This window comes from Hylobates moloch, unplaced genomic scaffold (genome assembly GCF_009828535.3).
Source record: "Hylobates moloch isolate HMO894 unplaced genomic scaffold, HMol_V3 SCAFFOLD_18, whole genome shotgun sequence".
Taxonomy (NCBI): Eukaryota; Metazoa; Chordata; class Mammalia; order Primates; family Hylobatidae; genus Hylobates; species Hylobates moloch.
In genome coordinates, this window is record NW_026652293.1 from 30,991,081 (window position 1) to 31,012,302 (window position 21,222).

The following is a 21,222-nucleotide window of genomic DNA, read 5'->3' on the forward strand; positions in this document are numbered from 1 at the left end:
AGAGTTGACATATTTTTATGGTTTTCTCAGCACACAGTGATCCCTTTATCTTATTCTCCATAGAAATAAGCCATGTTATGGGATTCCTCTAGTTACTTTTTAGATTATTAAATGTTATTTTAAAGAAAAGCAAAAGCACAAGAAAAACGATTAAGAACAAGAGACATCTACGTCTGAACAGGATTTTTGATGAAGACGTTTGGACTGGATAAGTAGAACTAGCCCTGATTTTAATGTCGTTAATTCTCAATTACCTATGTGAGTAGAGAGGAGTGTGACTAATCCCAAATAGCACATCTTTTGGAGCACATTTGTATTTGAGTTAGGAATGCCTCATCATCTAATCAATGAACAAACAAATATAAATAAATCTTACGTTCTAGAGAAGAAGTTGGCAAGTTTTTATGTAAAGGGCCAGATGGTAAATATTTTGGCTTTGTAAATCACATAAAATTAGCCCTATGAAAATGTAAAAACGGTCTTAGCTCACAGGCCACATACAGTGCATTTGGCTGGTGGGCTGCAGTTTGTTCTAGAGAATTCCAATTAAAAAAATAAAATTACAAAAGTACATATACTTAAATGTTACAGGTGCCTTTCAAGTATCCTGCCCCAATTCCTCCTCCCTCCTTCCAGCCAGACTTCATGGGCAGGTAGTATCTCAGAGAGAGGCAAGTGCCAGCTTAAGGACAACTGTGTCTTTCAATACTTTCCTGGTTAACGGTTGGGGTTGCTACTAGCCTCTCTGATACATAGAAGATGGAAAGAAGGTGGGGTTTCCTGCAAAGAAGGAGACTGAGGATTATCAGACACTGGATTTACTTTTTTGTTGCATCCCCCCAAAAATATGCTTTATAATTCTTACTGATGTTCATGTTACAGAGGGTTACCACCCTGGAGCCCTCCTGCAGATGAGTGGCCCTCAGCATGAGGAGGAGGGACAGGTAGTAGTCTCTCACTTCCAGGTCCATCTCATCTATGCTCAGGATCTTCTCAGCAAGGATCCAGAAATCCACCAATTCTTCACCTACGGGTGAGACAGAAGAGGCACAGAGCTATACCCTAGTTTTGCCCCTTTGGTGGTTGCAGCTGGGTGAATCAGCTGACATCCCCCACCAGCCTGTTGCACTGCATCAATCATCATTCCTGGTGATTGGTTCAAGGTATCATCTCTAGAAAAGTTCTACTGTGGGGGAGAATTGGAGGCATGGGGAGAAGAGGCTTAATGCATGGGAATCCTTTGACTTTTTGTTGCTGGTGTTAGATAAACCATCACTGTAGGGAAAACTGCAAACTCTGGGGGTGGATTATGAAATAATTAAATTTTGTCCAAAAAAATGAAGATTGGGGGAAAAACCACATTTCCTAGATCATGGACTGAGAATGTCCTGCAGAAGGACACTGGAGCCAAAAGATTCCAAAGACTACATTCCCTTTTGTTAAAACTTGGCCAAGCCTGAACTCTGAGTGGCAAAGTGAAAGATGTAGTCCATCTAGTTCTTCCCTACCTGCTCCCTGGAGAGCCAGGATTTCACCCTTAAAATTAGGGCTAGGGCCTGGGTGAAACTTAATGTTGTTAAGCTGGAGTGTCAGCCAGGGCCAGCTACCAGCCTCCCAGAACCCAGTAACTATGGACCCAATAGAACAGAAGCCAGTGTTCCCATCACTCCCACTACAGGGATTTGTTTACATGTTCCTTGTCTGTCTCCCCACCAAAATGGCAGCTTTGTGAACCAGGGACTTATGGCTCTTGTTCACCTTTGTAACCCAACCTACCAGCACAGTGGCTGCCACATAGTGGTGCTCAATGACATTGTTGAATGAATGAATAAATGAGTAAAAGGGACTCTGACTACTTTTCCCTTAACCTACGCTATGGACCTCAGTTTTCAAAGATTTTTATCCAAATCTCATTATTAAACATTTTTATATTCACCACAGACACACATAACTGTTAACTGGGGCTTAGGGCAAACTGAAAACCATTAGGAACTTGCAACAGCCCCAGGAACAACCCCAAGAACCCACCTGCACTGCCTGCGAGGTAGGAATAGAAGCGCCACATCCCTCTGACCCCACCAATGCATTTCTGGAGTAGCCACTGGTCGGCCTTTTTCCATCTCATCATCTTGGCTGCCAGGAAAATTCCACCGTAAGAGAGAGAGAATGAACTTTTCCCCTGGCCCCTCTCCCAGCCTTGCACACTGCCAGACCCCCATTTGTTTAGTGTGGTGAGGACAAATTGTGACCAGTTAGATGAGCAGGGTCCGGATTATGTGGTGCTTTTGAAGCTAGGCACCATCTGGTGACATGTGTTAAGGTTCATGGGAGGGACCCACAAGCATGCACACAATTCACATAAACACCCTCCAACCAAAGCCCCTTCCTTTCTACAGTCTCAACCTGACAGGGACTTTGCCCTTAGTGTGCATTTTAATCCAACTTTACCTATATATATATATTGAAGGGCGTTAGTTGAATATAGCAGGTGATTTCTTACAACATTTTGCTCTGTGAATGCTCCTGGATGAAACATATTCAGTTTGCCTGGGGTGAAACATATTCAGTTTCCTTTGGCTAGTGAGCCAAAAGTTACTAATTCAACTTTAGATAAAAATTTTATTCATTCATTCTTTCAATACATGTTTATTAAATGCCTACCAAGTATCAGGTACCAATATAGGTACTTGATATACATCAGCAAACAGAACAAAAAATCCCTGCCTCCAAGGAGTCTATATTCTTGTGAAGGAGACAGGCACACAATAAGCATAATAAATAAGTACATTATCTAGTGAGGTTGAAGGTTATAATCAGAATAGAAAAAAAAGTGGAGCAAGATAAAATAAACTGATAGTGCTTCAAAGAGGAGACAAGATTTGTACAAAGAGTTGAGGAGGTGAGAGAGGGAGCCATGTGAGTATCTAGGGAAAGAGCATTCCTGGTAGAGGAAAAGGCCAGTGCAAAGCCTTTAAGTGGAAATGTGTCCAGCATGTTTGAGGAACTGCAAGGAGGCCAATGTGACTGGAATGGAATGAGTGAGGGGAGGGGAGTAGAAGGAGATGAGGTAAGAGAGGAAATGGGGCCAGTTCTCTAGGATCTTGAAGGTCACTGTAGGGGTGTTGAATTTCTCACTGACACAGGAGTCATTGGTAGTATTGGGGGTGTTGAGAAGCAGTGCAGACAGTGAGAAAAGGAGTAATATGATCTGAAATACATTTTTTCCAATATTTTTATTGTGGGAGAGTACATATAACATAATGTTTACCATCTTAACTATTTTTAAATGTATGGTTTAGTGGCATTAAATGTATTAATAATTTTGTACAACCATCATGATCATCCACCTCCAAAATTCTTTTCATCTTGCAAAACTGAAACTCTTTATTCATTAAACAGTAACTCCCTATTTCCCTGCTCCTCCCACCTCTTGACAACCACCATTCTACTTCCTTTCTCTATGACTTTGACTATCCTAAGTACCTCATATAAGTGAAATCATACGGTATTTGTCTTTCTGTGACTGGCTTACTTCAATTTGCATGTCTTCAGGTTTTATTCATGTGGAAGTCTGTCATAATTTCCTTTTTATGGCTGAATAATATTCCATTGCATACATATATATATATATCTTACATTTTGCTTATCCGTTCATCCATTGATGGTTTCTTGGACTGTTTCCACACTTAACTATTGCAAATAATGCTCCTATGGAAATGGATGTACAAATATCTCTCCAGACCCTGCTTTCAATTCTCTTGAGTATATACTCAGAAGTTAAATTGCTGGACCATATGGTAATTCTATTTTTAGTTTTTGAGAAACCTCCATGCTATTTTCCAGTTTGTACCATTTTACAGTCCCACCAACAAATGCAAAAGAGTTCCAATTTCTCCACATCCTCACCAATGCTTCTTATCTTGTTTTTTTTGGTACACAATGGGTGTGTGATGGTATCTCATTATAGTTTTTATTTGTGTTTCCCTAATGATTAGTCATGTAGAGCATCTTTTCATGTGCTATTGGCTATCTGTATATCTTCTTTGGAGGAATGTTTTGTTTAACTTTTTCCCTATTTTTGAATCATGTTGCTCTTTGTTGTTGTTATTGAGTTTTAGGTGTTCTCCATATATTCTGGATATCAATCCTTTCTCAGATATATGATTTTGAAGTATTTTCTTCCATTCTTTAGGCTGCCTTTTTACTTTTGATAGTATCTTTTGATGCACAGACTTTTTAATTTTTTTGAAGCCCAATTCTTTGTTGTTGCTTCTTCCTTTCCTGTCATATCCAAGACATCACTGCCAAATCCAATGTTGTGAAGATTTTGCCCTCCGTATGTTTTTTCATGAGTTTTATAGTTTTATGCCTTAAATTTAGGTCTTCAATCCATTTTGAGTAAATTTTCATATATGGTGATATGTAACGGTCCAATTTCATTATTTCACATGTGGACATCCAGTTACCCAGGACCGTTTGTTGAAAAGATGGTCCTTTCCCCATTGAATGGTCTTGGCACCCTTGTCAAAAATCATTTTACCATATATGTGAGGGTTTATTTCCGGGCTTTTTATTCTATTCCATCTTTCCATATGTCTGCATTTATGCCACCACACTGTTTTGATTGCAATAAACTTATAGTAAGTTTTGAAATCAGAAGGTGAGTCCTCCAGCTTTTTTGAAATTTTTTTCAAAATTGTTATGGCTGTTTGGAGTTCCTTGGAAATTTTAGGATTGACGTTTCTATTTCTGCAAAAGATGTCATTGGGATTTTGATAGAGATTGCATGAATCTGTAGATTGTTTTGGGTTGTATTGGCATGTTAACAACATTAAGTTTTCCAATCCATAAACAAACATGGGAGGCGTTTATGTCTTCTTTAATTTTTTTCAGCAATGTTTTGTAGTTTTTATTGTGAAAGTCTTTCACCTCCTTAAGTGAATTCCTAAGTATTTTATTCTTTTTAATGCTATTGTTTAATGAAATTGTTCCTATAATTTTCCTTTCAGATTGTTCATTGTAAGTGTATGGAAGTGCAACTGATTTTTTTTTTTTTTTTTTTTGTCGACTTTGTATCCAGCTACTTTGCTGGATTGATTTCTTAGTTCTAACAGTTTTTTTATGTGTGGAATCTTTGGATTTTTCTACAAAATAGTACATTATCTGCAAATGAAGATCATTTGACCTTTTCCTTTCCAATTAAGATGTCTCTTATTTTTCCTTCTTCTTTTGGCCGAATTGCTCTGGTGAGAGTTTCCAGTATGGTGTGAAATAGAAGTAGTGAAATCAGGCATTTCCTATTCCTGATCTTAGAGGAAAAGCTTTCAGTTTTTTGTCATTGAGTATGATGTTCACTGCGGGTTTTTCATATGTAGCTTTTATTATGTTTAGATAGTTTCTTCTTAATCCTAGTTTGTTGGATATTTTTTTCATCAAATGGTGTTGTATTTTGTCAAATGCTTTTTCTGCATCTATTGAGATGATTATGTAGTTTTCTTCTTTCATTCTGTTAATGTGGCATATTACATTCATTCATTTTTGTATATTGAGGCATCCTTGCATTCCAGGAAAAAAAATCCCTTTTGCTCATGGTGTTTAATCCTTTTAATATATTGTTGAATGTGGTTTGCTAGTATTTCATTGCAGACTTTTGCATCAATGTTCATCAGGAATATTGGCCTATACCTTTATTTTCTTATAGTGCTTTGTTTGGCTTTAGTATCAGGGTAATGCTGGCCTCAAAGAAGGAGTGAGAAAGTGATCCTGCCTCTTCAATCTTTTGCAAAAGTTTAAGAGGAATTAGTATTAATTCTTCTTTAAGTGTTTGGGGTATAACTCACCAGTAAAACCATCAGGTCCAGGACTTTTCTTTGTCAGGAGATTTTAGATTACTGTTTTAATCTCTTTGCTAGTTATAGGTCTACTCAGATTTTCTTTTTTATTATTATATTTTAAGTTCTAGGGTACATGTGCACAACATGCAGGTTTGTTACATATGTATACATGTGCCATGTTAGTGTGCTGCACCTGTTAACTCGTCATTTACATTAGGTATATCTCCTAATGCTATCCCTCCCCCCTCCCCCCACCCCATGACAGGCCCTGGTGTGTGATGTTCCCCTTCCTGTGTCCAAGTATTCTCATTGTTCAATTCCCACCCATGAGTGAGAACATGTGGTGTTTGGTTTTTTTGTCCTTGCAATAGTTTGCTGAGAATGATGGTTTCCAGCTTTATCCATGTCCCTACAAAGGACATGAACTCATCCTTTTTATGGCTGCATAATATTCCATTCTACTCAAATTTTCTATATCTTTTAATTTAGCATTGGTAGATTTTGTGTTTCTAGGAATCCTTCTATTCCATCTAGGCTACCAAATTTGTTGGTGTACAATTGTTCAGAGTACTCTTCTATAATCCTTCTTATTTCTGTAGAATTGATAGTAATGTCCCCACTTTCATTTTATTATTATTATTATTTTAAGATAGGGTCTTGCTCTGTTACCTAGGCTGGAGTGCAGTGGCATATCAAACTCCTCATTACAGCCTTAAACTTCTGGGCTCGAGCAATCCCCCTGCCTCAGCTTCCCAATTAGCTAGAACTCATTACAGCCTCATTACATTACATTAATGTAATTAATGTAATTACTTTACAGCCTCAAACTCCTGGGCTCAAGCAATCCTCCTGCCTCTGCTTCCAATTAGCTAGAACTACAGGTGCATGACACCTGTATGGATTTTTTATTTTTATTTTTTGTGGATACTGGGTCTCATTATGTTGCCCAGGCTGGTCTTGAACTTGTGGCCTTAAGCAATCCTCTCATCCTGGCTTTGTAGAGTTCTGGGATCACAGGCATGAACCATCATGCCCAGACTCATTTTGAATTTAGTGATTTATAGTCTTTTTTAGTAATTATTAAGTCTTCTCTTTTTCTTTTCTTTTTTTTCTTCTGAGACAGAGTCTTGCTCTGTCACCTAGGCTAGAGTGCAGTGGCATGATCACGGCTCACTGCAACCTCCGCCTCCCAGGTTCAAGTGATTCTCCTGCCTCAGCCTCTCGAGTAGCTGGGATTACAGGAGTGAGCCACTGCACCCAGCCAGTCTTCTTATTTCTTAATCCACTTAACTAAAGGTTTATTTTGCTGACTTTTTCAAAGGACCAGTTTGTGATCTCATTGATTTTCTCTATTTCATTGTTATTTGCTGTAATCTTTATTATTTATTTTCTTCTGCTAGCTCTGGGTTTGATTTGCTGTTCTTTTTCTAGAACCTTAAGTTGTAAAGTTTGTTATTTGAGATTTTTCTTTTTAAAATGTAAACATTTGTAGCTATAAATTTTCCCATTAGCACTGCTTTTATTTTATCACATAAGTTTTGTTATGTTTTCATTTCCATTTATCTCTAAGTATTTTCTAATTTCCCTTGTAATTTTTTCTTTGATCCATTGTTTAATACTGTGTTAATTTCCACAATTTTGTGAATTTTCTACTTTAACTTCTGTTATTTATTTCTAATTTCATCCTTTTGTGGTCAGAGAAGATACTTTGTATGCTATCTTTTAAAATCTGTTGAGAATTTCTGGCCTAATATACAATCTATCCTGGAAAATGTTCCATGTGCACTTGAGAAGAATGTGTACGCTACTGGTGTTGAGTAGAGTGTCCTGTATATGTCTTTTAGATCTAGCTAGTTTAATGTATTGTTTAAGTCTCTATTTCCTTACCTATCTTCTGTCTTACTATTCTATTCATTATTAAGAGTGGGGTATTGAAGTCTCCAATGATTATTTTAGGATTGTCTATTTTCTCTTTCAGTTCTGTCCATTTTTGCTTCATACATTTTGAGGGCCTATCATTAGGTGTGTGGATGTTTATAGTTGTTACATCTTGATATGTTGAAACTTGCATTAAAAAGTAATGTCCTTCTTTGTCTCTTGTAAACTTTTTTTAAAATTTAAAGTCTATTTTGGAAGGAGAGGGAAGTCTATTTTTTGTAGGATAAAAATAAATTAATTAAATAAAGTCTATTTTGTCTGATATCATTATAGGCACCCCTGCTCTCTTTTGGTTACTATTTACAGGGAATATTTTTTCCATCCATTCACTTTCAGTCTATGTCTTTGACTCTAAACTGAATCTCTTACAGACAGCATGTAATTGGATCTTGCTTTAAAATGTATTCTGCCAATTTCTGTCTTTTTATTGGAGAGTTTAATCCATTTACAGTTAAAGTAATTTACTATTAAGAAGAAACTAATGTCATTCTGCTGTTTGCTTTCTATACACTTTATAGCTCTTTTGTTCTGCATTACCAGGATTATTGTCTTCTTTTGTGTTTAACTGATTTTTTTGTAAAACATTTAAATTCCTTTGTCATTTCCTTTTGTGTAAATTCTGTAGCCATTTTCCTTGCAATTATCATGAAGATTACATTTAACATTGTAAGTTTATAACACTCTAAGTTGATTTATACCAGCTTAATTTCAGTCACATACAAAAACTTTGCTTCTTTGACAGCTCTGTCTCCCCCTTTTGGTTGTTGATGTCACAGAATTACATTGCGTTCCCCAAAATATAAACTAATAATTAATTAACATGCATTAATATCTTAAATTATGTGGAAAACAAAATTTAATGTGGAGTTACCAACCAAAGTTACAATAATACTATCTTTTAGACTAGTATTCTTGTAAAACATATATTAATTTCTTAAATCTTAAAAAAGTGCAGTTATAAATCATTACAATGATGATAGCTTTTAAATATTATTTTTATTATTATTTTATGACGTTAGAATTCTATTTATTTTTGTTGAGATCTTTACTACATATGGCTTCAAGTTACTGTCTAGTGTTCTTTTATTTCACCCTGCAGGACTCTCTTGAGCATTTCTTGCAGGAAAGCTCCCTCAGCTTTTGTTTATCTGGAAATATCTTAATTTCATCCTTGCTTTAGAAGGACAGTTTTATTGAATATAGGATTCTTGGTTATTTTTTTTCTTTTAGAACATTGAATATATCAACCTACTGCCTGCTGGACTCCACAGTTTCTGATGAGAAATCTGCTTATAATCTTATGAAGATCCCTTGTAAAGTGATGAATGATTTCTCTCTCTCTCTTACGGTTTTCAACATTCTCTCTCTGTCTTTGGCATTCAAGAGTATAATATGTCTTGGTGTGGATCTCTTTGAGTTCATCTTACTTGGAGTTCATTGGGCCCTTTGTTGTCTATATTCATGTATTCCATCAAGTTTGAGAGGTTTTTAGCCATTATATATTCAAATATTCTCTTTGCACCTTTCTTTCTCTACTCTTTTTCTAGACTTCCATAATGCGTGTGTGTTGGCCTGCTTAATGGTGCCCCACAAGTCCCATCAAGGGGCTCTGTTCAGTTTTCTTTAAACTTCTTTCTTTCTGTTCCTCAGATTAAATAGTTTCTACTGTGCTATCTTCAGGTTTATGGATTCTTTCTTTTGCCTGCTGTAATCTGCCTTTAAATCTTTCTAGTAGATTTTTCATTTTAGTTTTGCTTTTCAGCTACAGAATCACTTTTTTTTTTAAGGTTTTTCTCTGTATTAATATTTCCATTTTGTTCATTTATCACTTTCCTGACTTTCTCTACATCTTCCTTTAGTTCTTTGACCATATTTAAGGCAGTTGTTTTAAAGTCTTTATCTAGTAGATCTGCCCTCAGAACTCTCTCAAGGACAGCTTCTTTAGGTTTATCTTTATTTTCTTTAAATTAGACATACTTTCCTCTTTGTGTGCCTTCTGAATTTTTTGTTGTTGTTGTTGTTAAAAACTGAATATTTGAACCTAATGATGTGTTAACTCTGGAAATCAGATTCCCTCATTTTCACAGAGTTTGCTGGGGTTTTTTTTGTTGTTATTATTTTTGTTTTTTTTTTTATTGTTATTGTAGGATATCTCTGTGCCAAGAATTGGCCTGAGGTGTAAACTTGTCTTCCTATATCTTTTCTGAGCCTGCAACTTTCTTTAAGCATAGGCGGTTACTTTCTAATTTTCTCCATATATGCAGTTGTTTTTGAATGTCCTAATCCTTAAGATCTGCCTCCCAAAAGGAAAAAAAAGAAAATGAAGAAGCAGGAAGATATCAGCTCTGTAAATCCCCTAAAAGTCGCTTCAGCTAGAGGGAGAGGGGCTTACAACAATGGGAAAGTACAACAACAATGACTGCCCACGTCTGTCTGTACTTCTGTGATCAGAAGCAGCAATCGGAGCACAGATCCTTGATATTTGGAAGACAAGGTTCTTTTTGCCCACCCTGGCTCCTGTAAGCTGCCCCAGGAACATGTGCACAACTGTGTGCCATGGGGCTGGGGTTGAGGGTAAGTAGCTGCTACTGTGCAAAGAGCTGAAACTGAATGAGATCAACTACAATTTACTGTCTAAACTTTCCCCTGAATGTTGCAAGCTTCAATAGATTCTAGAGTTTCAAAATATTTACATCATATAGATTCTGCCAGTGCAATTGTTGCCTGGATGAGGAAACAGATTCCTAGTGCTTTCTATTTCATCATCTTCCTAGGAGTCCCTCCAGCACCACCACCAATTACTTTTTAAGAGTCTCACTCTGGCTTCTATGAGCAAGAGAGCAAGAGTAAAAGCAAGTAGACAAATTAAGAGATGATTTCATTAACTAGGTAAAAAATTCTGCTGGCTTAAACCAGATGGTAGTAATGAATGTGGTGAAATCTGTTGGTTCTAGATTAGGCAATTTTACTATGTTCTGCAGCCACCATTAATTTTCTCATTTCTGGCTACAGTGAGATAAACAGCCCAGTCCGTCAGACTCCTGCATATTTCTCTTGATACCAATATTTCAGGCTAAGAGTTTACCTATTGCCATAACATGGGCTGGGCTATGCACATATCTATAAATTCAGCCAATATTTATACCTTACTATAGTACTGACCTGCATAAGATCATTATGAAATGTGACTTCCTATATTTCTGCACACACACACACACACACACACGCACACCAATGCTTACCTCCTTCTGGGGACTTAATGAAACTGATGAGCTCCTGACAGAGAATGTAATGGAAACACAAATTTGTTTTACAGAAGAAAGGTAATCGGTATTTTTCCAACCAGGTCAATAACCCTTTGTATTTGGCAATCTAGAGTCAAAGCAAAATAGAAACAAAAATGCTAAATAAAATTGAACTGCTAAAAAAAATACAACTTAGTAAGGGGCAACTAATCGCCTCACACTTGCAGTGTCTGGCCAGAAGGAGAGGTGTGTTGATTAAAAATAATTTCTATAAACCTGGAACCTGGACCTAAAAAAAAGAAGTATCAAAGAGGAGCAGAGGCTTGCAAAGAAGTAAGTGGATTGGTAGAAAATAAAAAGCTTGATCTTTCATGAAAAAATTCTTTCTTATCCCTGAGTGAAGTTGTTAAAGAAAACATCTAAGTCTTGCTTGACAGAAGAAAAGCAGAAAAGATTTGGGTCTGTGATGTCAGATCATAACTCTATTCAACTTGCTTCTTTGTAAACACACTCGTAATTTCTAACAAACTCCTAACCCCTATCAATTACACTACATGTACAAAAACAAAGATTCACACATAACATCGTTTAGAATACAGGATATATTCCTGAAGGATCAAGCCACAGAGAAAGGAGGTAATTTTTTTCAGCTTTCAGGGTTATCCTTAGGAAATCAAATGTAAGCATCAGAATAGAATGTCTCTTCTCAACTCTCCAGAACTCATGGAAAGAAAAACCTTGTTGTTATCAGGGTTTAGAGTGGTCTTTCTGATCCTATATGCCCCCTTGTAGGGGATGTGGAAGCCATTAGTAAGTCTAAGGTCTACATAGTAGAAAAGGAAAACAGGCGTGGGGACAAGGGGAAAAATAAGAAAAAAGAAAAAGAGCATAAAGAAAAAAATTGGGAGAAAAACATCCCTCTGGAGAATAGTCAAGTAGTCATTAGAAATGGCAGAGAAGCATCTTATTTTGATCTACATCTGATAATGCATACTGACAATAATTATGTGGCCCATGGGCTGCCACTTCCCATCCCACACCCATCGCAGACATTGCCAGTCAATTCCCACACTCTTTCTTGCTTAGATGTGCCCTTAAAGTTCTTCTCAGCACAGTTTCCCAAGTGTCTAACCTATCACGGTAGATGTGAGAATCCCATTTCCTAACTATGGACTGGAATATAATGGAAAGAATTCACCAGCAATTGCTTGGATAAGAGGTAAAAAATGTAAAAAGGAGAAATGTAGACCTGGATTGATGCTGTCTGTTCTACTCACCTGCTTTACAGTTTCTCCTATAGTTACCCTCTGGACCTCCTCTTTTTCTCCCTCTCCCAATTCACGTTTCAAATAGTTCCCTCAGGCCAGGCACGGTGGCTCAGGCTTGTAATCCCAGCAATTTGGGAGGCCGAGGCAGGTGGATTGCTAGAGCTCAGTAGCTCAAGATCAGCCTGGGCAACATGGTGAAACTCCGTCTCTACCAAAAATACAAAAAATTAGCCGGGCACGGTGGCATGTGCCTGTGTGGTCCCAGCTACTTGGGAGGCTTAGGTGGGAGGATTGCTTGAGCCAGGGAGGCAAAGGTTGCAGTGAGCCAAGATCGCACCACTGCACTACAGCCTGGGTGACAGAACGAGACCCCATCTCAAAAACAAAAACAAATTAACAACAAAAAACAATTATAGTTCCCTCATTCTCCCACCCTAAACTCTCTACCTCTGAAGAATTTTACTCACCAAGTTACAAGGTATTTCTGGCCACAAGCTCCACTGTGAATTTTCAACAGTATAAAATGGTGTCTGACCAAAAACCTGCAAAAGAAAGCTAGGAAACAGTCAAGGGAGTAGAGCTTCTCTTCATGTATATGACACAGTCCATCTACAGCCGCAGAGGAAGGGAGGTTCCATGGCTCTTTTATTTCAAGGGACATTAATTCTTAAATTTATTCTACTGCATCAACTTGCCCTGCACACATACAAACAAGCTCTAAACAGACTGAATTGCAAGATTCATTCATCTTTTGGCTCCACCATGCCCCAACCTGGGAGCTATCTTTCCTGTGGAGCCTGAGCCGACCTGAGAGCTATTTGCTTGTGTGCAAAGGCCAAGGCCCATGATATTAGAACGTATTTACTTTGTGTATTCAGTATTCACTTTTCTCCCCGGACTTAGCAAATGTCTAAAACGTTTTCCCAGTGAAAAATAGCTTTGGATTTACCTAAACTGGAGAAGACAGAGAGGACTAAAGATGTGGAGACTGGGGATACAAATTACATAGGGAGGCATTGAGAGTGTCCAAAATTGATAATGTAATTCTAGGATACCATCCCCTTTTGTCATGGAAAAGAGACTGTCACCTAGGCAACCACCTTTGAAATGGATGGGAAAGGACTTCTATGTTTACAGGTATGTAAACTTAAGCAGTCTCACCATGGGCAACAAAATGTCTTCAAAGTGTCCCAGAAGTATTTGCAGAAAACTAGAGGGGCTGAAGCTCCAATTCTTGGCTGAACTCTCAGCACTTCATGTCAGTCTGACCATCTCCCCAAGATGAACAGCCTCACACTTTTGTTAGTCTATGGCCCTCTTCCCTCAATCCCATTTGTCCCTTGTCACTGGCTGTGAGGTGCTGAAGGAAGGTGATGTTGCTGTCTGCATGTTACAATTATAAGTCTGTAAAGGAGACTCAGTCCTTAGGGATCTCTCTCTGCTCTGCACTCAGTGTGTAACGCAACACACCCTGAGTGGTGTGTTAAGCTACCTTTAAGGAGTGGCAGTAGGACTGTGAAGTTGTGAGATTATGTGGGAGTGGGATTTGGAAGCCGTTTCACTACCCGACATTTATACCATAGAGGGCACAGGCTAATGTGGAAAACACATCAGGCCTGGAGCCAGCAGACCTGGTCAGCTCCTAGAACTGCCCTAGATTCATTGTGTGATCTTAGGCGTATCATTTAACTTTTGTTTTTGTTTTTGTTTTTGAGATGGAGTCTGGCTCTGTCGCCTTTGCTGGAGTGCAGTGGCACGATCTTGGCTCACTGCAACCTCCGCCTCCCGTGTTCAAGCGATTCTCCTACCTCAGCCTCCCTAGTAGCTGGGATTACAGGCATGTGCCACCACGCCTAGCTAATTTTTATATTTTTGGTAGAGACTGGGTTTCACCATGTTGGCCAGGCTGGTCTTGAACTCTTGACCTCAAGTGATCCACCTGCCTCGCCCTCCCAAAGTGCTGGAATTACAGCAAATCATTTAACTTCTGAGATCCGTTGGTAAAAAGGGAAAATACTTCCTACTGCACACGGTGACTATGGGAATTAAGTGGTAGAAATTTGTAAACTTGAGGAGTATTCAACACGAACTACTACTGCTGTCTTTCTTTATAGGCCACAGCTGCCTAAGTGGCCAGGACTTTCTTATACTCTTGGCTGGAACTCCCCTCCCCACATCACTCTCTGTTTCTAGAACATTATTGTGAATTGTTTTAATTGTGTTGGTGAATTGACTGATTAACGGGTCTTATGATTACTTCTTGGCTGGGCGTGGAGGCTTACGCCTGTAATCCCAGCACTTTGGGAGGCTGAGGCAGGCAGATCATCTGAGGTCTGGAGTTTGAGATCAGACTGACCAACATGGAGAAACTCCGTCTCTACTAAAAATACAAAAAATTAGCTGGGCGTGGTGGTGCATGCCTGTAGTCCCAGCTACTTGGGAGGCTGAGGCGGGAGAATCACTTGAACCCAGAAGGTGGAGGTTGCAATGAGCTGAGATTGTGCCACTGCACTCCAGCCTGGGCAACAAGAGCAAAATCTGTCTCAAAAAAAAAAAAAAAAAAAAAAAAAAGATTACTTCTGAAACCTTCATTAAGACAGTGGCAGAGACAATAGTAAGAGTGAGAAACACATAAAAGACCCACTCTCAGAGAGGCCTTTTCCTTATCCTCATTTTAATCCTGTTGCCTGACACCACCATCCATCCAAGCACCCAAGCCTGTTACCCTTGCTTCCTTTCTTCCTGTTACCACCTTGCCTAACATTTAAACAGTGACATGGTTCTATATTTTGTTTTGTTAACAGTCTCCTCTACTTATCCCATCCTCCTCTCCCCTTTCCCTTTAGACCCTCATTACTTCCCACCTAGATGATTGAAACAACCTCCTAACCCCTTTCCCTTCCTCCATTAAGGTCTCCTGCCCACCCATTGGCCAGACCTCTGCAGAGTAGTTTTCTCAGATGAAAGCCTGAACATGTTACTCTTTTACTTCAAATCCTTCGATGGCTCTCTAACGCCTTAGGGTAATGTCCAAACTCCTAGGCATAGTTTGCCTGATCTCCAGGGCTTGGCACAGCCTGCCTGTGCAGCTTATCTCTTGTGGCGTCTCGCCCTCACAACCGTTCTTCAGCCTTCCTGAGTTACTTACAATTTGCCCCAAAGTGTCAAAGGATTGTATTCTTTGGTGCCTTTACTTTCTCTGTTCTGTCTATAATGCTTTTGCTTTTCTTGCTACTCACTCCCTAGTCTTTTCCTCCTATTTTTATTCTTTTTTTTTTTTTTTTTGAGGTGGAGTCTCGCTCTGTCACTTAGGCTGGAGTGCAGCGGTGCAATCTCGGCTCACTGCAACCTCCGCCTCCTGGGCTCAAGTGATTGTCGTGCCTCAGCCTCCCGAGTGGCTGGGACTACAGGCTCCCGCCACCACGCCAGGCTAATTTTTGTATTTTTAGTAGAGACAGGGTTTCACCATGTTGGCCAGGCTGGTCTCAAACTCCCAAATTCAGGTGATCCCCCCACCTTGGCCTCCCAAATTCCTGGGATTATAGGCATGAGCAACCGTGCCCAGCCTCCTCCTATTTCTTTATGTATCCTTTCCTCCTCACTTTCTGCTTCCAGTTAGCTGTCAAGTACCTTCTTGTCTTTTAATATTTGTCTTGTGTCAGCTTTTCCTGAATTTCCAGGTAGGGATGATCTCTCTCTCTCTCGTGAGTACTGTACCCCCACTGCCTCCTAAAAACTTCCGTCATGTCACCCAGAATTTCAATAAATATCTCTCACACTAGACTGGGAATTCCATGAGGACAGGGATGCAGGGATGGTGTCATTAATATGTGCATCCCCAATATTAAGCCCAGCTCAGGGGCTGGCACAAAGTAACCATCCAATAACCATGTGTGGGATATAGAGGGTGCTTTTCCCACTTGACTGAAATTTCGCCTTTTAGTATATACCATCTTATGGGAAAGGATGCATCAAGATGAGCCACAATTCATAAGGCACCAGTGTTAAAATGTCACCAAGGATTTAAACCAAAAAAGATTCAGGATAAGTCCAGGTTTGAGTTTAAGAATACTTTGATGTTTGAGGTTTGTTTTAGTTGCATAGATTAGGGAAATAGGCTTGTTCCAGTCAACAACAATTTCTATGCACTAAACATCTGGTAAAGGGAGTAGAGCAGAATAAATAATCCTCAGTCCTTGTCCTGCAGAAATTCACTGTCTCATAATCTACTGGGGGCCACACACACACACACACACACACACACACACACACACATAACTCAAGAGAGTTGCAAAGTGCCAAGGGGCTCAGAAGCAGAGAAGTTCCCATCAGGAGGTTCCAATGCTGAGGACCTAGGAATTCCTTAAGGAGAATGGAATTTAAGCAGAGATTTGAAGAGTATTTAAGATTTTCATAGGTAGAACTATGGGAAAGGTATTCCTGGCAGAAAACAAACACAGCCGAAGGAGAGGTTCAGAGGTGGTGGAATGCCAGGGGTACCCAGTAAGGGTAGACCTCTGTCAACAGAGCACTGGCGATCAGCAGAGGGTATGATGAGAAGTAACTTTGGACAGGTAAAGGCAAGTAAGGAGGCTGGGGATTTAGGATCTGATGACATCAACAATGGGAAGTTTTTGGAGATTTTAAAGGTGGCTCTGATTCACGTTTATTTGCTCAAATTAAAAGAGATTTTTATTTAAGAAGAAATTTAGTAAAACCCCAAATAACAACAAACAAAGAAAAAAAGTTGCTTAGCTCTGTGAGTTTCACTATTCAGCTGCTAATGAAACATTTGTATTTAAATCTGAGAATGCTTACCGGGAGGGAAAGAAATGTGTTGAAAAAATCGGCAAAGATTTCATCCTCTAGCAGAATTATAAGATTTGTAGAACCAATTATCTCTATATGGAGAGAGAGAAATAAAAAAACAAAACATGAACCAGAATTGCATTCAGGTTCAGAAAATGAAGCAATCGAATGGATCATTTCACATTGCCAAATCTCAGCATGATGACAGCCTTTAGGGTCATCCAATTCCATTTCTCCCCTTCTCCAGGACTCTCTTTTTCAATATCGTTCTGCTTAAACACTCCCAGCTGTGGGGAGCTCACTGACTCAGGTATGCCCATTCCGTTTATGAAGAAGGTGAAGTGGTAGATTTCTTTTTTCCTACTGTGACTGTCTTCCTTTACCTTCTATATGTAAAAATTATGCCCTCTGAAGCTTGACAGAATTCACTTAAGTCCCCTTAAAAGGGACAGTGCTTCCAGTATTTATAAAGACATCACAGACGTCTGCTTACCTCCAACCCTGCTAGCTAGTCACCAAGCAATTCTTCAACCCATTCCTCACATGGCCTTCTCTCCATCTGGCTCTCTCATTGGCTGGAGTGGTACTCACAACTGAAACACTTCAAATGCTTCCCAGAGCAGAACATAAGAGAACTCTTGCCTAGGTCGCATCTGATGCTAGTGTAATGGGGCCTGAAATGGGGTTAGCTTTGGGGGCTCTCATATTACACTGTTAACTCCATTATGCTTTTACTTATGCAGTCACATTTCAGAAACCAAGGGCAGGAATGTACATTTATTCCAGTCAAATTTCAACTTGGTAGGTTTGGTCCAACATTACTGCCTGACAAGAGCTTTCTTGAATATTAATTTGATCATGCAACATACTTATTACTTCGCTCAGGTGTGATCATCATGCTGCCCAAGTTAATTCAAGAAGATAAATATTGAATGTCATAAAGCCAAACACGGAGACTCCAGTGAATGAAGCAACTAACTCCTTTAGTAAATTAGAGTTTCCTCTAATTTACTGTCTATGCTCCTTAGAGCACAATGTTCAGCTAGTGAATAATAAACTAATTGTTTTATCAATGGCCCACCATCACTCAGTCATACCCAAAGTTCATAATGAAAGACTGAAAAATGGGTCCGAATACTATGCCCTAAGCTCATCTCTCAACCTAAGCATCTGATGAGGACAGTAAGTGCCATGCATAGTCACAAACATGTAGTTATGATATAAGAAAACTAAACAATCATTTTTCCTGATGACACTGGTGGTTGTTGGCTTCATATAATAGAAATAGAATTAGAAACTCCTGGCCAAGCACGGTGGCTCATGCCTATAATCCCAACACTTTGGGAGGCTGAGGCTGGTGGATTGCTTGAGGCCAGGAGTTCAAGACAAGGCTGAACAACATGAAGAAACTCTGTCTCTACTAAAAATACAAAAATTAGCCAGGCATAGTGTCGGGAGCCTGTAATCCCAACTACTTGGGAGGCTGAGGCAGGAGAATCACTTGAAGCCAGGAGGTAGAGGTTGCAGTGAGCCGAGATCACACCACTGCACTCCAGCCTGAGCGACAGAGTGAGACTCTGTCTCAAAAAAACAAAAAAAGGAAACCCAGATAAACACTATTGTGAGTGACACAGCTGGTATCAGCACTTGCCCTCTGTTCACATACATCTTTTTTCTTGCTGTCAAGTGTTATGTGTGTTTTATCTGTACCCCTCCCAAGCCCTCCGCTCTTCTTTTTATAAGCAGTCCTTGATTTATTTAATCTATTCCATATGGGTGATTCCAAAATCGTGTTTTCAGTCCAGGATTCTCTTCTTGACTCTGGTTTTAAATATACATGAGCTATGGGCCAGCTCTACGTGCATATGCATCAGGCACTTTCATCTCAACGTGTTCAATGTATCCAAGCCTCCCAACCTGCTCCTTTTCCTACATTCCCAGTCCCAGTTACTGGAATCATCATTCAATAAATTATCTAATCCTGAAAACTGAGACTCTTCTCTCTGTCTCTGTCCCTGTCTCTCACTCTCACCCTCACTCTCAATCTCTCTCACTCTTGCTCTTACTCTCTTGTTCTCTCTCTCTCCCCTCCATGCCACCACATGCAATGGGGGACCATGCTATATGGTTTCTCTTTGTACCTATCTCTGGAATCTGTCTTCTCCTTTCCATCCATAAAATTACTCTTCCATTACAGGCCTCTATGCTCTCTCACCTAGACTTCTGCATCAGCTTCTTAAATGGTCTCCCTAGCTCCCACCTCTTGCCCTTCCAACCACACTCCACGTACTGCCACCATAATCTGTTGATATTATTATTGTTAAAGCCTTTCAAAATCTCCTCGATGTCCTAGAAGGTAAAGTCCAAACTCTCTAGTATAGTATCTGAGGCTTTACCCCATCTGGCTTTTGAGTTTCCTCCCAGCCTCATTTCCTGCCTCTCCGCACACTCTGCCTCCTGTTTGCAAGCTAAGCCAAGGCATTGCTGTTTACTGCATGTGCTAGGTACTCTTACTTGAAACCTCCATGTCTTTGTTCCCATATTCCCATTGCTTAAAATGTTTTCTCAAGCACAGTCAGCTCACACATTAATAGTCATCCATTAAGAACTGGTTTACATATAATCTTCTTGGTGAACCAAGAATGGTAGAATCCACCGCAATGGTAGAATTCATCACTATCTCCCTATACCATCACGTATATCCTCCATTATTACAATTAACAAGTCTTACTGTTTTTATCCATTGATATATCTGTCTTCCTCATCAGACTGAGCGTGTGAGAGGAGGGATTTTCTTTTTTCACCTTTCTTCCTCTAGGCTCTAAAAGTGTTTGCACAATGTCTAAGTTCTATAAATGTGGAATAAATTGTTCTTTCAAAAGATAATCTTCAATCTTTTTTTTTTTTGCCAAAGTCTCACTCTGTCACCCAGGCTGGAATGCGGTGGCATGATCTCAACTCACTGCAACCTCTGCCTCCCAGATTCAAGTGATTCTTGTGTCTCAACCTCTCGAGTAGCTGGGATTACAGGTGCATGCCACCACACCTGGCTAATTTCTGTATATTCAGTAGAGATGGGGTTTCACCATGTTGGCCAGGCTGGTCTTGAACTCCTGACCTCAGGTAATCCACCTGCCTCGGCCTCCCAAAGTGCTGGGATTACAAGGGTGAGCCAACGCTCCCAGCTGATGATTTTCAATCTTTTGGACTTTTGTTTGTTTATCATTCATAGAGTCTAACATGGATTTGTTGAATGAGTACATTACTGAGCCCATCTGAATACAGAAAAGTGGGGTTTGCCAGAAATTCCCTAGTGATTGTTTTTCATAGCTACACACACTGCTGGTGGCAAGGGGCTTGACTATGCTAGGGCTTGCCATTGACAAAACAGTCTTAAGGAGATATAGAGACAAGGCTCTGTACATCCTTCCCTTCCTCATCCTCTCATTTCTCCATTCTTGTTTTTCCTTCTTACCTGTTCTGCCTTCAAACTTCCTAATAATTTGAGAAGGCTTTTAGCACACCATAATAAGGCTTTCCACACCATAATAATATTGACTTGGCAACAAATGAAATCACTGCATAATCTCAAACCAAATACCAGTCTTCTCTCTGGAGGAGAGGTGGCCCAATCCACATTTTACTTCCTCCCTCTTGCCTTAGTTGTCTTATGAGTAAGGCTCTGTACTATCCTCAAAGATCTGGTGGCAGAAGGTAGGAGGAAGGGGAAGAAGGAGAAAGAGAAGGAAAACAAAGGCATGAATAACATAAAAGTCACCCATGGTGCCCCTGAATGACTCAGATCTATTAACAACTGGGAAGATGAATGGTTTGCCTTATTTGAGAGACTCAAGGCCTTGGAGACCTCCCTTGCAGAGACTCACCAGCACTGCTCATGTTGCCATGCTCTTCCTGACACAGTAATTTGTTAGGGGCAGAATTACCCCCCAGTGAACAGAACTTTATCCATTGTGAACACGTAATGACACCTTCTCTAAGGGGTTCCAGATTCTATCTGGCAGTGACCTACTTACCTCTGGTGTAGGCCTTAATATGAAGATAAGTCTTTGTCTTACCTAATCTGCTGAATCCCCTTGGACATGCAAGACTCCTCCTATACTTAAGCCT

At 39.6% G+C, this 21,222-nt stretch overlaps 1 protein-coding gene across 6 annotated transcripts in view; it reads right to left on the bottom strand.

The window, feature by feature from the left end:
- Positions 1-20,995, bottom strand: part of RGSL1 (regulator of G protein signaling like 1) — a 132,800-nt gene extending 111,805 nt beyond the window's left edge. For 4 of the 6 annotated variants that reach the window (XM_058430571.1, XM_058430572.1, XM_058430570.1 and 1 more), the window contains exons 1-6: positions 20,979-20,995; positions 17,104-17,186; positions 12,753-12,827; positions 11,015-11,144; positions 2,029-2,133; positions 866-1,027 (exon numbers count right to left, since the gene is read on the bottom strand). In XM_058430571.1, coding sequence (XP_058286554.1) covers positions 866-1,027; positions 2,029-2,133; positions 11,015-11,144; positions 12,753-12,827; positions 17,104-17,186; positions 20,979-20,991 — 568 coding nt within the window. In that variant the 5' untranslated portion in view covers positions 20,992-20,995. The remainder of the gene's footprint in view (positions 1-865; positions 1,028-2,028; positions 2,134-11,014; positions 11,145-12,752; positions 12,828-17,103; positions 17,187-20,978) is intronic. The other 2 variants (XM_058430573.1, XM_058430574.1) reach the window with 2 other exon arrangements.
- Positions 20,996-21,222: the final 227 nt, after the last annotated feature.